This window comes from Geospiza fortis, unplaced genomic scaffold (assembly GCF_000277835.1).
Source record: "Geospiza fortis unplaced genomic scaffold, GeoFor_1.0 scaffold1466, whole genome shotgun sequence".
Lineage (NCBI taxonomy): Eukaryota > Metazoa > Chordata > Aves > Passeriformes > Thraupidae > Geospiza > Geospiza fortis.
In genome coordinates, this window is record NW_005054635.1 from 303734 (window position 1) to 321173 (window position 17440).

At 39.0% G+C, this 17440-nt stretch overlaps 1 protein-coding gene across 5 annotated transcripts in view; it reads left to right on the forward strand.

The window, feature by feature from the left end:
• Nucleotides 1-17123, forward strand: part of SMC5 (structural maintenance of chromosomes 5) — a 47777-nt gene extending 30654 nt beyond the window's left edge. The window contains exons 18-24 of one of the 5 annotated variants that reach the window (XM_005430450.3): nucleotides 1892-2017; nucleotides 2644-2739; nucleotides 3092-3196; nucleotides 3408-3527; nucleotides 6309-6488; nucleotides 6577-6672; nucleotides 9395-9937. In XM_005430450.3, coding sequence (XP_005430507.3) covers nucleotides 1892-2017; nucleotides 2644-2739; nucleotides 3092-3196; nucleotides 3408-3527; nucleotides 6309-6488; nucleotides 6577-6672; nucleotides 9395-9535 — 864 coding nt within the window. In that variant the 3' untranslated portion in view covers nucleotides 9536-9937. Of the gene's footprint in view, nucleotides 1-1891; nucleotides 2018-2643; nucleotides 2740-3091; nucleotides 3197-3407; nucleotides 3528-3662; nucleotides 3757-6308; nucleotides 6489-6576; nucleotides 6673-9394; nucleotides 9938-15617 lie in introns of those variants that run through there. The other 4 variants (XM_031064807.1, XM_031064808.1, XM_031064809.1 and 1 more) reach the window with 4 other exon arrangements.
• Nucleotides 17124-17440: the final 317 nt, after the last annotated feature.

Below are 17440 nucleotides of genomic sequence, written 5' to 3' on the forward strand. Positions count from 1 at the left end.
CAGTTAAGGACAGCTAAGCTGCCGTGAAAATGTGCCACTTAGTCATCTTATCCTGGATCTTTTTATTGTAATAAGAAATGTGTAAACACTTCTTTGTATAGACAAAGTCATTAATGTCATGTCAGTAATGTGTATTGTCACTGGGAAATTCATGTAATGTTTCTAGTTGTCTCTGCACACATCTTCATCATTTAGGGAGAAACTTGGGCTGGTACATAGTTAGATATCTGGTCAGATCGGTAGACAGGATTTGTGATTTGTAACATTCTGGTAATTCTGAAAAATTGCCTCCTTCCTAGTGAATGGGGTGTGAGTCAAGTGGAGTCCCATTGAGGCCCCCTCAAGAAACCAACAGGAACATTAACATTGCCACATACTTTCTAATATATAGAAGAAATAAGGAAACAAAGCTTGTGTATTTATGTTTGTCTAAATTTTATTTTGCCTGTGGGCATTGACAGTAAACTGGAAAAGTTGAGCAAAAATTAAAAATTGACTTGTTGAATTGTCAGTGCATTTACTAGTACATGGTTGATAGTAACATCAAATATCTATTGCTTTCTATTTTTTCTGTCACATACTGAAGTTTCTCCTGCCAACTGTATCTTTTCCTCTTCACTGAAGAATTTGACTTACCGTAGTTTGGATCAGGCATATTCAATCTGTTGAATATTGAATGTGTTTCAGATTTTAAGTGCCTGTAGATCAACTTGAACTCTTGTTTCATGCAGCTCTGCAGACCTCCCTTCAAGTGAGAGCTCTATATACAATTGAGAATTGAGATTGCCCACTGCAGTTGATTCAGAATTGATTTGGGCTCTGGAAATTATCAAATACATAAAATTTATGCTTCTTGTAGGAAAAAAGTATAGGTGACTCTCACAGGATCTTTTGCCTCGTTCTCATGTCAGAATATTTCAGATGAAGCCATTTGACTTTTAAATTTGTGGGATCCAAAAAACTATTACAGGACATATGCAGATATCCAGTGGAAGGTAACTGTTGTGCTGTACAATAGCATTTATGCTAATTCAGTATAGCTTGAGATCTTGGCTGGAAAGAAAAGGGGGCACATCTTCCCTTTACTGTTTTATCTGTACAGCTCTAATGCTGGTCCTTGCAAGCCTCCTCTACAGTGGACTTCATGAAGTAGAGGAGGTGGTCTAAAAAAGGCCTCTTCCAAAAGTTTTCCAACCTTGCTGAAAGCACCAACTCAGTATAGAAAACTATTTTTACAGTTTCTTTGTGGAGATTGTGAAATGCTTATCTGTAATGCAAAGATCTTTTGTGTAGTATTTAGTGGAGAGAGAGGGAAGAACAGGTTTTTTTGAGTTGATAGCTGCTGAGAACTTCTGTGAGATGATCACTAATGATCATACCCATTACTGCCGCTTCTGTTGTATTTAGCAAATAACAATCAGTTACAGTTCCAGAAAGTAATGAGAGTGACTGTCAATGTCTGTGTCCTATTTTTAAAACTGTGAAACAAGTATTTCTCTAACTGTGTGATTTCAAATGAAAACTGAAATTTTTTCACCACTGGAGGGCTCCTATATTTAGCTGAAGTACACAACAGTAAAACTTGGGAAGATAACTCTTGAATATACATGCACACTTATGAAGCTGAGAGAAAAGAAATTTTGGTATTTCTGAAGAACTTGCTTTTGATCAGTTTGCCTTGGTATCTGTTGACTTGATGAGCAGAGATGTATAATGAGTTTTGATTAGTTGAAGCAAATTGTTTTGATATTTTGATAGTCTGGTTTCACCTACTTTTTCTGCTTCAGATGTGCTTTATTGCTAGTGTGCTAGAGTTAGCTCTGGAAATTCACAATAATATTAAAAAAAAAGACAGTGGTGATTTAAAAAAATCTTTTAATATTTCTAACAGCAACGTTTTCATGAACTGGATAATAGGAAGCAACTTCTTTATGACAAGTGCAAGGAACTGATGAAGCATGCTCAACACATCTGCAGATTGGGTCCGGATCAAGATTTTCCAGAAGAATTTAAAGTTGTATGTACAAAAAGAAAATTTCACCAGCTCTTGAATTTCTAACTTCTCCTGCAAAGAATAATGTGTTTTTTGGTTTTTTTTAATTAGAAGGCTCCTAGTAAAGGATTATGTGTACTTCTGTTACTGTCATTAGCCTTTTAAACCACCTTTGCAATAGTGCTGAGATATCCTTTGACGACTACTTTGTTTTGTGCACAGGGGAGAGAAAATTAGACCTGTGATTTCAATTGCAGTCCACAGTCTTGTGTTCACAGAAATAAAGAGAGGCCGTATTTTTCTACCTTCTTGCTCTAATGGAACAACACCAAAGAACTGAGTTCAGAACCCAGCCTCTCAGGAGTATTCATTTGCATGACTTATCTAGCGTAGTCCATGTCTTACACTGAATCTCTGAGTATCTGTGCTTGCACAATTTAGGCAACTGAAGAGCAACTAATTATGTAACTTCTTTCTCTGTCCAGAATAGTTAGTGGGGGAATCTTGCTGTGTTAAATCTTGAGTATCTGACACCCTGATTAAAAGTAGCAAAATGGTTTATGGTTTATCCAGTTTGTTTTTTTTTTCCAAGAAAACTTGAGTCCTTCATTAGTATTGCTTTGTAACATGTGCAGTCTTTTGTCTTGTAGGCTTTTCAGACTCTTCCAAACACATTGGAGGAAATTGATGCTTTTCTGAGTGAAGAGAAAGCCAGGGCTTCCTGTTTCACAGGCCTCAGTCCTTTGGTATGTTCGTTGCTTTCCCTCCCCCTCTACCCACATTGTACTTGTTTCCCACTCTCTGCTAGATCTTTCAGTACAATAAGCTAGACAGTATGAACAATGTGCTGTAAATGCCAGATTCTGCATCTGCTCAGATTTAAAGCAGGTTCTTTAAAAAAAAAAGATGCTGCAATAATCTGAGAGAAACAAAGCTTTACCATTTCCTTGCTTTAAAGTTAGAAATCTGTCTTGTTTAGTGTACAGTACAGTAGTCTGTGCAATTATGTTTGAACAGTATTGATGCAGTGTGGTATTTTTACAGTCAGGGTTACAATTAGCAAATATTTTGCTGACTGCTTGTTTTTTCTTCTGGCAGGTTGTTGATGAATACAATAAGCAAACACAAGAAATACAGCAGTTAACGGAATATCTAGAGGAAAAGAGGAATGAGTTGAATAACTATAAGCAAAACATTGCACAGGTAATAGCTCAAGTTACTACTTCATCATTATTCAAATTCTATGTTATTGTAAGAATGTATGTACAGAAATAAATGGTAACATTTCAGATTGTTTTGAGTGTAAATGGAGATGCTAACTTCCCTAATTATGATGATTTTTTCAGTGTAAATGCTATCTCCAAGGGAAAATTGAGGTCTTAAATTGATTTTACACGGATATGTCTGTTTTTAGGTCAAAGAAAAATGGATAAACCTCTTGAAAGTGATGATTGAACAAATTAATGGAAAGTTCAGTGAGTTCTTTAGTTCTATGCAGTGTGTTGGTGAAGTTGATCTTCATATGGAAAATGAGGTATGATTGAGTTTCTCATATAACATTCATATTTTCTTGCATAATGTTTTGATGATATATTGCTAGAGAAAAATAACAAGTTGTCATGTGGAGATTTTTTTTTAAAAGCACTGAACTTTTACTCAACACTTTCAGTGTACTAGAATGGACTTATCAGTCTGATTGAAGACAAGCGAGTCTTTATCCAGATGACTAGGACTTCACCTCCTGACTTTTGGAATCGGCCTGCAACTTACAAAGCTTGGTTAGAAACACTGTATTTACTTAGCTGTTACTCAAATTTATTAAGCTCATTATTTAATTCTGAATTTTCAGCTAACTTTTGTCCTCTATTATCATCTAAATATTCTGTTATTAGGCGTTGAATTGATTTGCTTCTACATGTAGTTACTACTGGAGTCTGAGGGCATTTGATCTGTTCTGAAAGCAGCTGTCATTTGGCCAATCCTGTTGCCTTCTCAGTAACTTTTATAGGTAGGGTTTACCTCTGGTAAAGAGTTTAAAGCATCCGTAGAACTTGGGGAGAAGTATTCAGTGCAGTGAACTGGAGAGGGAAATTTGGTAGTTTGTTTTAAATTGATCACTGAAATGATGATGTCAAGACTTTCATATGTTAACACATAGACTACACAATAGTGAAATTTAACACAATTTTTTCTGACTTTGGTTTTTTCTGTTGTCAATTACTCAAGCAGCTTTTCTTAAAATAGCAGTGGCAGTTATTACTCAGGGCAGAAGAGTGACTGGTAAAGCTCTTTATATGAACTGCATAAAAATGTTGACCTGTAGAATAGTAATATGAAAAAGTAGAACATTAAAATACAGACTTTTCAGGTCTTTTGATAGTTACCTTGACAGATCTATATTACACAAAAACTCTATTTTAGTAAAAGTATGTTGAAAGAGAGAACACAGAAGGAACAGCAAAGCTATTTGAAAGCAAAAGGTGTGTGGAGTGCCTTTCTGAATCTCTTCTTTGGAAGGTCTTGCTTTTCTATAGCAAAGATGTCACAGATAGTTTTAAGAGATGAGCTAGCAGTACTGTGCCAGTGAATAAAACTTGTTTCCTCAAGGGATCAGTGGCTACAGTCTAGAAGGATATGTTCTCAAGTTTGTACTCCTTGGTGTTCTCTGCAGATCTTTTGCCTCTCCTGTAGGTAAGAAGAGAGAGACTCTTGAGGTTGACTTACTTTTTATTAGAGATATTTCTGTGACACTGAAGTTCAAGCCTCTGTTAGTCTGCCTTATAGGAATCTTGAGATCTGTGGATGTCCTTGGTGACTACTAGCTGCTGTCACCATTGGATAAGAGGAACTGGACATTAGGTGGAACTTCTTTACAGAAAATGTGATTAAACATGGAATGGACTGAGGAGACAGATGATGGAGTCACCATCCCTGGAGATGCTTAAGGAATGACTGGACAGAGCTCTCAGTGCCATGGTCTGTTTCCTAGATTGGTGTTCAGTCATAGGTTGGGCTCTGGTCTCAGAGGCCTTTTCCAGCTGAAGTGACTCTGTGATGCTATGTGAAATACTTCACTGGGTTCTTTCTTAACATTCTAGCAGAAGCCTCTGGGAACAGTCTGACTTCCCTTGGTGACACTTAGTAGCCAGAATTCGTACTGCTAGCCATGATAACACTCACATTCCTTGATTCACTACAAGGAGTTTTGAGCATCATTTTTGTCAATTGGAAAATCTGTCAGTTATGCAAACTGATATTCAAAAGACACAACTGTGTGGCAGTTGTCGAGGTCTGACTGATGCCATTGTGGCTGTGTTTCACAGCAATCTTCATAATTTGGTTTGCTAGCTTGTATCTTCATTTTTTCAAACCTACTTTTGCCAATGCATCTGAAATTACAGTGGGCTTAGAGACCTTAGATTCTGGGGTTTATTTCTCCTTACATGAAATTGTAATCAGAACAACTCACAGAGTAACAGATCAGTTGGAAGGGCTCAGAAGGATCATCAAGTCCAGCTCTTAAGTAAATGGCCCATACAGGAATTAAACCCACAACTTGGTGGTGTTAGCATCATGCTCTGACCAACCAAGTGGACTCAGTGGCCACTGAACACAACTTCAGTAATCCTAGAGAGTCCTCTGGAGATTTCTTTTTCGTCTTAAGCATGAATGCATTTCATTGTATGGTCCTTCTTTTGAGCCACACCTGTTATCCTGATGCCTTGCATCGTTGGCTGAGGCTGCTGCCAAGTTTCACTTTCCTGTTAAAGAAAAGCCAGCACTGGAATCCTTGTGTGTGGTTTTCCCATTGAACTATGAAAAGGAAATGGCTGTCCTGGATTTGGACAGCAGTGGTTGATGGATTTCAAGCTGCTTCCACTTAAACAGGTGCAGATTGGTACACAACCTACACACACACCATTACTCCACTGTTCAAATTGATAGTATCCTAAGGCTTTTTTTTTTGTATTAATGGGATTTATAGGGGCATTGCTTTCTTCTTATTCTATCCAAGATTTTTATTTTCCTGTTGATGTTCTTACTGCATAAAAAACCTTTTTTAACAGGAATTAATAAATCCTAGTCGTGAAAAGCGAATGGTGTTGGAAATTGTGTAGCAAAACTAGACATGAAGGAAAACAATGAAACAGGATTAATATATATAGATGAACCAGAATTAATATCTTGATTTTAAGTTCATCCTGAGTAGTTGATAGACCCATGTACATTTGTAAAATGCCCTGGAATTTGCATGTCATTGTAAAATAAGCTATAATAAAAAGAAAATGAGTTTAAAAGGTACTGGCTTTCACAGCAGGAGTATGAGAAGTATGGAATTCGCATTAGAGTCAAATTCCATAGCAACGCTGAACTTCATGAATTGACTCCGTATTATCATAGTGGAGGTGAGAAAACTGTTGCCACTATGTTATACCTGATGGCTCTGCAAGAACTCAACAGATGTCCCTTCAGGGTTGTTGATGAAATAAATCAGGTGAGAATCAATAGTGTGTTATTGCTCTTTCTGTCTACAGATGCTTATGACATAATGGAGAGAACAGACTTTTTTTTTTTCTTTTCAGGGAATGGATCCAATGAATGAGAGAAGAGTTTTTGAAATGGTTGTGGAAACCGCTTGTAGAAAAGGGACGTCTCAGTACTTCCTCATTACACCAAAGGTGTGTGGTAGAAAATGAAATAGGAAGTTAAAGTGTAGGAGAATGGAATTTGGTGTGATAATATGCCAATAAACACTCTATAACTTACCTGTGTTTTACCTAAGAAATTTGGATTAAAGAGAGTATTTGTCAATTTTAAGGACAGTCAGGCAAGAATTTAGACAACTTAGACCAAGGCTCATCTCAGAAGCCTGCTCTGGAGTTGTGCCCCCACTGGAAGTATCATGTGTTAGTCACCAGTGGAGAGGGTTACCATGGAAAAGGCTGTAAAAGGTAATGCCTCTAGCTAACACAAAATTCAGACTGTAGCAGAGACGAACTTCCAGACAAGTCAGATGAGGATACTGGAGAAGGAGCAGGCTAGTGTTGCTGACATCAGAACTAGAGGAGTCCCACATGACTACTTGAATAATTTTTCTGTGTTACTCTGAGATTTAGAGGCTCAGAAAAGATTAGATCTGTGCTCTGGGAGTGACCAGTTTAATTGTACTCTTCAGTAAAAATTTTAAAAAAGGCAGTTGACTTACTAATCATGCAGTGATGCAGTGCAAAGTCTTGAAAGGGTAAATAAGGTGGCTGTCTACCTGCACCATAAACAGAGACTAATGTTATGTTGAGCTTGATCCAAGACAAATTGAAAGAGTAAATATTACTTTTGTACACCAGGGAGACAAGCAGTCAGTAAGTGTGCTGGTTTTCATGAAGATATCACTCCTGTATCTCTTTATACACTGTATTTTAGAAAATCTGGCTGGTATGTGCTGTTTTTTCAGTAAGTAACAATTGAAGGGTCTGGGTAAGGCCCCCTCATAGCACTTACCTTCCTGGAAGGAGATGGAAGGTAATGCTTGCTGTTCCTTCTGATCTCGCAGTATGCTTACCTCCATGCAGGTTGGTAACTTCCTGACAACATTACTTCTTTGTTACTCTGTGTTATCTATTCCCTTTTGTCTTCTTGTCATTCTTCTTATTGAATCAGGTTTTCCATGCACTCTCCTACTTAGAGAAATAACAGCATGATTTGGATGTTGAAAGATAGATAGCTCAGCTAACTCTAATGCTTCCTAAATTTAAGGAGTTGTAGAAAATTGCTGTCTGGGGTCTAGAGTCTGTTGTAAAAGTTGAGTCTGTTGTCAAATTACTAAGAATAGAGACAGGGAAAATGGAGTATGCAGAGCTAACCATAAAGATCAAAATGAAAATGAGAGAGCATAATTTAAAAAATCTCCAAACTTTAAAAAACCAAAAAAAGTCAACATTATAGTGAGAGGAAACTTGAGGACTATGTTGCAGCATTATTCAGCAACAAGAGACAGGGTTATGAAGAGATGGCTGAAGTGCCTCCTTCCCTCTTTCCTTCACAAGCAGGTGACATGACAAGTTACAATGGCCTGTCACAAGAAAAATTAGTGAGAAAGCACGTTGTGTAAAGGTTGACTTGATTGAGAGTGTTTGTGTGGGCTGCATCAGAGGATAATGAAAAAGGCTGCACAGGGTGGGCTGAGAAGGCCAGACTCTACTGTTCGTGGCTTAGCCTCAGTTCCTGAGCCCCTGCTGTGTGTCACCACTTACTAGAAAGTGTGACAGTTTGTCTAACCAAGCCAAGTTCCATGTGTGTACCCAGTGGATACAGGAAAAACTGCAACCCTTTGTTTTGGTGTTGATACCTCCTGTAGTTGTATCTTCAAGCAAACTGCAGAGGAAAGTGGTATAAATTAATATGCAGTAAAGTTGATTAGGAATACTGTATTTTGAGTAGTTTTGATTCGCTGTCATAGTGAGTAGATGAACTGAAGATGTTCTTAGAAGTGGTTTTGAAAATTAGTATTTTTAATACAAATCTGGTGAAACATTGTTTATTAAACATACAAATAATAAATTAACATACAAACTCCCATGTTGGGAGTTAATCCTTTTTTCGCTGTGAAGTGAAATTCTAAATAATCTTAGGTTAGGTAAATTTTATCAAAACCAGGACTCATTTCAGTGCAGACAAACAAAAAATGTTGTATTTGAGAAAAATCAACAACAGCATCTGGTGTAATGCCTAAATGACTGGGGAGAGGGAAATGACAAGCTGAGCATCAGTTGCAGGTAAATTGTTCAGTGTCATCCTGAGCACTGCTTGTAATCTATAGTGTGCATGACATCTTTGTCTGCTGGGCTTGTGTTTGGCACAGTTTGGATTATCATAAGTATCCAGCTTTGGCTGTTACACTTCAGAAAAGTAGTACAGGCGCTGGAATTACTCCAGAAGGTAGCAGTGCAACTTGTAAGTAATCTTGATCATTCTGAGTTTCCACTAATGGAAATTGCTTACCTCAGAGGAGCACAAGGCTAAAGAGAGACATAGATTTACTTGGGTACAATTACTGTTGCCTGTCCTGCCCTGGGGAAAAAAGGGAAAAACATTATTCTGTGCCCACAGAGGAGTGGAGGTATTCTCTGGATACAGAAAAAAAGCAGTGAGGTTGATGGCAGCAAGAAGGTACAGATTAGATGTGAAAATTTTCCTCAATAAGAATAGTGATGCATGGGAATTGGCTGAAGAATGAGTCCCTTTGAGGGGGTTTCTAGGAACAAATACACTTCATTTGTCAGGTTGTAATCCTAGTATAGTGATATTTTTGAGATCTAAGGTTTTTCACAGATGTTACTCAGCTTTTTTAGATAATGAGGAACATTTAGATATTTTGACTTTTGTTTCTGTGTTTTTCACCAGCTCCTGCAGAATCTCACATACAATGACAAGATGACAGTGCTGTTTGTCTACAGTGGACCTTCTATGCTGGACACCTGCAAATGGAACATAAAGCGCTTCAAGAGACAGCAACGGCACCTTTCAAACATGGCTGAATCTTAATTCTGCAGTGTAGCATTGTGTGTCCTGTACGGGTTTTATTGTAAAGTTCGTTATTTTCTATAAGTTAAGAATTTGGTTTGACCCTCGGTTCCCCCCCTGTTCTCCCTCATAGTGGTTTGCTCCTTTCACCAGTTACCTGTCCATCATTGTAACCAACCCCCTTTCCATTTTTCTATGTCAGTCTTCCCTTACCTACCATATGACTTGTCCCCTGAGCCTTTTCCCTCCCCTGTGCCATTCCTATTGGTTCAGTTGTGTCCCTCGCTCCTTCCCTGGGCTTCGTTCATTGGTCCCTCGTGTCTCCTTCCGTTACACCCTTCCCCTTTATAAGTGCCTCCCCAACGGGTTTTCCCTGACGCCGTTACTGGCCCTGCCTGTGTAAATAAAGCGCCTTGGCAGCCATACACGTGTCCACTCCTTCCTTCCTTCGCCTCAGTACTTCGCAGTCCTGCTCTCGCCTGCGTCACCACGCTGCCGACGGAGCCACTACTGCTAGCCGACACCCATCAGCTCCAGTGGCCGCGGGACGAGACTTCACTACAGAAGTATTTTATATATCTTTATTGAAACATCTGTCTTTCAAGAATTCAGAAATTGACAAAGAAGAAGACCCTCAAAAAATTGATGATTGTGAACTTTGGTTCTTAAAACTTGCACAAATGTTTGACAGATTTGAAATGCATGGTTTTCTTTTTCAAGTCTTTCATACTGGTCACTTTCTCTAGATAACCTACTCTTCTCAATTGTAGGTTTAAGTAAAAAAAGGTTTTATTTTAATATTCTATCAATTAATGCAGCATCAGAAGTGCAGGTAATTTTTCTAGGTTATCTTGGATTTATTCTGTGGCTGTTGTTTTTCTAGAGGGTGGAGGTTTTTTGACAGTTGTACTGGTTTTGGCTGGGATAATTTTCTTCATAGAAGTTTGTATGGAGTTATGTTTTGAGTTTGCGATCAGAATGCTGTTAGTTACATAGGGGTGGTTTTGGTACTCCCGGGGAGTGCTTTGCACTGCATTTTTGCCTTTTCTATTTCTCACACTGTCCTGCTAACACAATAAGTTTATAAGAAGCTGGGAGGGGACACAAGTGGGACAACTGACCAAAGGGCTATGTCATGCTGTGTGACATTGTCCTCAGCAGTAAAAGCTAGGGGAAGAAGGAGGGGTGTTTGGAGCTACATCTTCTGAAGTAACAGCTCTCTGTGGTGGAGCCCTGCTTTTCTGGGAGAATAGCTGAACACCTGTCTGTTGATGGGAAGTAGGGGATGACTTCCTTGTTTTGCCTTGCTTGTGCACACAGCTTTTGCTTTCCAAATTAAACTGTTTTTATGTCAACCCAGAAGTTTTCTCACTTTCACCATTCTGATTCTCTGATCCATCCCACAGAGGGAGGGTGGGTGTGTGGCCCTGAGCAGCTGCCCAGGATTAACCCACAGCAGTGTGTGTTGGTCTCAAAACATGGTGTTGCTCCTGTCATTTTTGCACCCAGAGCTAAATGAGATCTTGGCAAATATGTTCTCTTGCTGTGTATTCATAGAAGAGCAAGTTGCTTACAGACTGACCTCTTTGGAAAGCATGGTGATGAGAACATGGCGTTAGCTGGAAAGAAATGACAGACTTCTTTGGGGATAAGGAGCCATGCATAGTAGTGGACAAAGTTGATTTTGCAGGAAGCAAGATGAAGGGAAGGGATGATAACTTAGAATATGGTGGCAGAATATTCCAAGGAGCCATAGAAGAGAACAGAGAGCTGAAGAGTGCACAGGTAACATGTGAACATGGACGGTTCAAAAGAATCTGGATCACATAATTTAAAGGGGAAAGATGTCCAATTCCCCCTTCCCAATTTGTAACCAAAGCTGCAGACTGTGAACATTATGCAGCTTGACCTTAACTGCAATCCATTAACAGTGGTTTACCTCAGTTTGGGTCACGTAATAGGTTTTCATGGACAATAAAGGTTTTTTTGGATGGTTGGGTTTTGTAAGTTTTTTGTTGTTTGGTTTGTGGTTTGGGGTTTTTTTGCAGGGTTTTTACTTGTTTTGTTGGTTGTGTTGTTCGTTTTCCTGAGGAATTACAAACATGGTGCAAATCCAAAGCAGATGATCAGTACAAGGAGTGCAAAGGGACATCTCAGGTACCACCAAGAGTACCAGCCTCGCTTTGTCCTCCTGCAGTGAAGCTGAAAGGACTGTTAGGTGAAAAGCCACTAATACTACGGTTTTCTGTGGGCCCCAGCAGCTGAGGAATCTGATTCTGCTTTATGTTTGCTTCTGAGCTGAACTGTACCGTCCATGAAGGACTTTCTGGTCAGAATTTTTGTAGACTTTAAAATACACTTTGCTGTATAAAATATACTGGCTTTGTCCTATTATATTTAAAGTGGTAGAGGTGCCAGTGTGCATGCAATTCCCTAAGCATCAGTATGTCAGGAATCAGTACGTTCATGAAAAATCCTCGCAGTAGCTTATATTGGGGAGAATCCTTTATTTCAGTTTGAATAAATTTACAGTAAGGCTTTCCCCCTTGAAGTGTTTGTTTAAAAATGATACGCCTAAGAAATTTGGCTTATGAGATGTAAGAGTTGAGTGTAGTTCAGCTTCTAGGTAAGGCCTGGCTTATTTCATGCAATTCAGGAAAGCAGACCAGCATTGCACAGGCTAGTAATACAACTGTGGTTTTCCCTTGTATTTTTTGACAGAGCAGTTATGCATGGGTTTTCATAGGCCCTCAAAATGTGCTTTCTGCTTGGCAACACTGTTCAAAGCCACTAAAGCAGTCATTAACAGCAGAAGAGCCCTTATGGCTGTATGTGGTGCTTCTAGGAAGCTCTAATATACCTTACATCTGTGTCTTCTGAAACTTCTGCTGCTGTTGTTCTGGTCCCTGCCCATTAGCCACAAGAGAAAGAAAAAGCCATTGGAAAGTCCGAAACTTTTCTGTGCACCTTTGGTTTATTTCTCCATGCGTTCTGAATTCAAAGAGGGCATTGTTGGATCTTGGAATGGTGAGCTGCCCTTATGTGCTCAGTGATTCTCGTTTGTGCTATGGTTTATTCATTCCATTTCCTTTGTACCTTGTGTTTCACTGTGCGGACACACAGGTGTTATGTGGCCTAAGAGGCAGTAGGCATTATGAAAAAGACACTGATGGGGTTTGATATGAAAAGTGATAGGAGGTTTATCAATTATCAATTGAAGGTCACAAGCCCCTAAAAATACAGCAATAGTTGTGGCAATTTCAAAAATACAAGCTGAAAACAATACAGACTCTAATTTACCCAAAAGCCATGGATGAGCCAGAAAAATACTTTGTGTAATCATACAGAAATAAATGTCTGTTAAGGATTAGAACTGATGTCAGTCAAGATCTTCTCTTTTTGAAATGGGAAGATTTCCACAATACCTGTGGAAGTGTTTGAGGTGTTTTACAGGTCAGAGAGTTTCTTAGCTGAGGATAGCACGGCAGTGAAAGCATGGTAGCTGAAAAATTCTTCCCATTGGGAAAGCTTCCTCTCCTTTAAGGGAGTTCCATAAACAGTACTTGAGTAAGTGGGAGTGTTCTGACAATTGGGTGTTTGCATTAAGTTACTGCTGAAGAAATTTTTCCGATGTGGCTAAGCAGTGTGAGGAGCTCAACCTGAAAGTTTTGCTTCCAAAGGAAGAGTCATTGAGAAAGTAGTGGTTGTTACAGAGCTCTGATGCATTAATAAAACCTCACAGACACTGCAGCCCTGGAAGACAGAATTGTCCAGGTCACCCAGCTGACAGATTCAGAAAGCCAGCCTTCCTTGTATGCAGCTTCCTGAACCACTCTGCAGCCATTTAACTAGACTATTAAGACATTTTGTGGCATGTTTCCTTTCTTTTGTCCTTGGCAGAGAGGAAAAATGAAAGTACAGGATACCCTTACAACCTTGTAGAAACTGTGCTCTCAGAATTAGCAGGTCTAGTTCAGGGTCACACTTCCCCCTGCCAACTGCCAACGCCTCTGTGGTGCACCCAAGACTTTGCATGACATACCCATTCCTAGTCAGAATTTATACCACTCCTGGCAAGACCCCTCTGTACAATGTACTACATCTCAGCGGTTGGAAGCATCCTTCTAAGGCCTCCTCTACACTAGGCAGATTTTGGTAGCTGTTCAAATTACAGCACTAAAACCAACTATTAAAAGGTTTAAGATAATGGTAAATTTGTGGGAAGTTTTTTATGATGGGATTGCAAGGGAATGAGGCCAGTGCCACAGCCCTGTGTCCCTTATTCATAAAATCAATGACAAGCTAAAAAAAGAAAACATTATGCTGAGTTTTTTTATCTGTCCTTTAGCCATCCAACACAAGAAGAAAACTCCAACTCAGCACTGAGTAAAATCTGGAAGCTACTTACAAGTTTTGTTCCAGCTGCAGATGGCAATCTTCCACCCATTTGTCCCTGCCTGCATTGCTGGAAGGTGACACGTTCGCTCGGGTCCAGGGCTCATCCTGCAGTCATATCTGAGCCCTGTGCCCACGTACCTGGTTAAGTTCCTGTAAGTGGGTGCTTTCGGTGACTGTGATGCCCATGACTGTGCATGTCAGGGAGCTTTTTGGCACAGGGTACCTTGCCTTTCAGAGGCCAAGCAGATGCTTTTTATCTCCATACACCAGTGAACCCTCCAAAGCCATGGAAAGCTCAAGGCAGCAGTGTGGATGCAGCATCATTTGCTCCCAGAGCAGCTGCACAGTGTGAGGGAGAGCACCACTCTGACCTCAAAAGCCAAGGAGCAGTGGGAGACAGACTTCTTGTGAGCTGGAGCATGCAGGTGATGGGACACTTTTTCCTGAGTGCAAGTTTTGTCTCTAGAAGGAATGCCTGGGAAAACACACTGGAAAAGTAGACAAAGACAATCCAAGCTAAGTGATGACTAGCAATACTAAGACCTTTGAAGCTGGTTCACACACTGCTCGAATTATGGATTTCATAAGTTTGTTGGGATTTTTTTTTGGTGGTCATTCAGGCTGGTTTACATGACCACTGCTTGATTCCAGTCATTCAAGACCAAGTTTGGGTTTTATACTCCTTTTTTCTTTATTTGGACAATATATATATACATATGTACAAAAACACCTATGCCTACTTTTTTTTCTTTTCCTTTTTTTACAATTTCATGTGATTTACAAAACAGGACAGCAAAATAACTTATAAAGAATACGAATACTGTACAAAAATAAAACTGATTAAACTATTGGGAGTTGGTATTTTACAGTGTTACAAATCACTGGTTTGTAGAACAGCATTTTTAAGTATGTGTCCAGTCTGGTGTATGCTGGCCTAAGTCCATCTGCAAGCTGAAAACAGATCTGTAATGTTGGTCATGAAGAAAGTTCAAGAAGTATGTTATATAGCTATACCTTTAAATCCATGACTTCTCTATACTAATGGACTTTCTTAATCAAGGAGAGGAGCTGTCCTAACTTCAGTGCTATTAAGTACTTCCAAAATAGTACAACAAGTACATACAGTATTAGAGAACCTGATTTTCCTTTTCTTTTCCAACACTTGCAACACTATTCAAAACTTAACTTCAAGATGCAAGGATCTAACCTGCAGTTTGTTTTAGGTCTTAAAGCCATTGTTTGCTTTTACTGAAAGAAAAAAAAAAACAACCAAACCAAATGAACAAAACAGTACAATGATATCCCCAAACCTGGTAATTCCCAATGCATTCTCTTAGAGATTAATGAATCACATTAATGCTGTCTGTCCAATGCTGAAATACAGCATACACTACCATTTAGGAAGGTTTTTTTTTCAGAAACAGGATCTTGTCCCTGGCAGTGGTGACACATGCCTTGCATGTCCCATTGTCCCATGGACTAAAGTACCTCCCGCCTATTTCAGACTTTGCAGGAACATTTCTGTAAGTGTGCATTCTACCCCAAATACACAACATGGATACTGTAAAGCTGGCCATTTACTTCCATGTATCAGTTAATCCTGGTAGCTAAGTGACCAAAACGTTTACCTACTGATTTAGGAGCTGCTTATCAGCTGTGGCTTGTAGTTGTGGTTGATTGGATGTGAGGGTCTTGTATTTCACAGGCTTTAATTTTCCAAGTGCTGTATTTGTCCCACAAAATGGCAACAATCCAGACTGCAGGACGGAGACTTGAAATCTAGCTTGATCTTCAGAGAGAAGAACACAGATGAACAAAGATCCACCTCTGAATATCATCGGGCTGCTCATGGCCCTGACCCTGCTCCACAAGGCAGCATTAACAGTACTGGTAAGCAGAATACTTTCTGTATTTCTTGATCAATAAAAATACCAACACTACCAGATTTTATTACAAAGAACCTATGTCCCTATGACTCAATCTGAATACGAGAAATTAAAGTTTGGTTTCTAAAATAAATGTTTCAAAAAGCTGAAACGGAGGTAGAAAGTGTGCTTGGTTTCCTGATGTCTTCACTGAAGAAAACACATCCCTTTTTATTCCATAGACTGTTCAATATCCCCAATGCTTTAAAAGAAGTTCTCTTCACATAGACGAAATCTATCATGAACTACACAGGTAAAAACACAGTATGCAAACTGATTTCTAATGCTGAAAGCCATATACAACTGTAGAGGAAAACACTCTACTCTCCGAGTTAATTTTTTATGTTTGTTTCTAGGAAGCAAGCTTTTTATCAGATAAAACAATAAGATACTGTAATTGCAGGTGTGCTAACAAGATCTTTTATGTACAGAATTTTACAAGATGACCTAAATTCATCTGCAGTGGAGACACTTTGGGTTTCAGTGTAAATACTCACAAAAATAATTTGGCCCTAAGTCTCTAGTAGGGCTGCACCCCCCCTTCCTCTTCTGGAGGAAAGGGTAAAAACCAAACAGAAGAACATTGCTGGAAAAAAATAATGTGTAAACAGAATTCTCCCCCATTATGCAGCTGGGGAGGGGAAAAAAGATATCACTGATAACCTCTTAAATTTCATGCTTTTAACATACAAAAATTTGAAATATTCACTAATGATCACATCTAAAAGTTTTCATTCAGTGGTCTTTCTGCTCCTTTTAAAGATCAAAAAATAGCTTTAAAATAAAAGTTAACATTGCTTTTATCACCATTTGACGTGCCATGCGTGACACAGGTACAAAGTACTAAGAGAAGCTTATGTCACAAAGGAGTATTGCAAGACACCTTCTGTATTTCAAATCAGCTTGTGGTATTCCCCCATACTCCAAAGAAAGAGCAATCAAGAGATACAGGAGCCCTTCCAAAGACCTTCTTACAGTAATTTTAGGTGTTTCCATTATCAGAGTGCTCTTAAGAAAAGGTCTACTCTCTCCATAAGCACACACAATTCCCATAGGACTCCAAGGGAGTTAGGCCATGGTATGAAGAGAATAAATCTTTAAGGCAAGTGTAGGAAGAGAAAAAGCCTTTAAAAAAGCAGCAGTTTGTAAAGATGGTAGCTGCTTTGTGCACCCATTCAAACAAACCACAGCAGAATAAAGCACTGTTAGTGGCATTTCTGTAGTACAGTACTATATCACTGACAAGTAAAATATAGGATCATATGAGAGACATACGCTTCAGCTCCCACATGCCCGCCACATTATCTAGGCTGAGCTGTTTTTTTCCAGGTAAGTGAATAACAGAGCTAAATACACACACAGTCAGAAAATTGCTGAGCTCTTTATGGGGATTTTTTTGCTTTAAGATTTTCTTGAATCATACATGTCTTTACTGGAAAAGTCCAGCTGATATTTAAAAGTATAGTTAATACAAAGAAAAGTTAAAAATACCTATTTACTTTAATGGGCCTTATTGAGTATAAATTCACCTTATCTCAGTATATCAATCAGATACTATTGGTAACATATGTAATGTTTCTCTTAATATTTTCTTTAAGTGCAG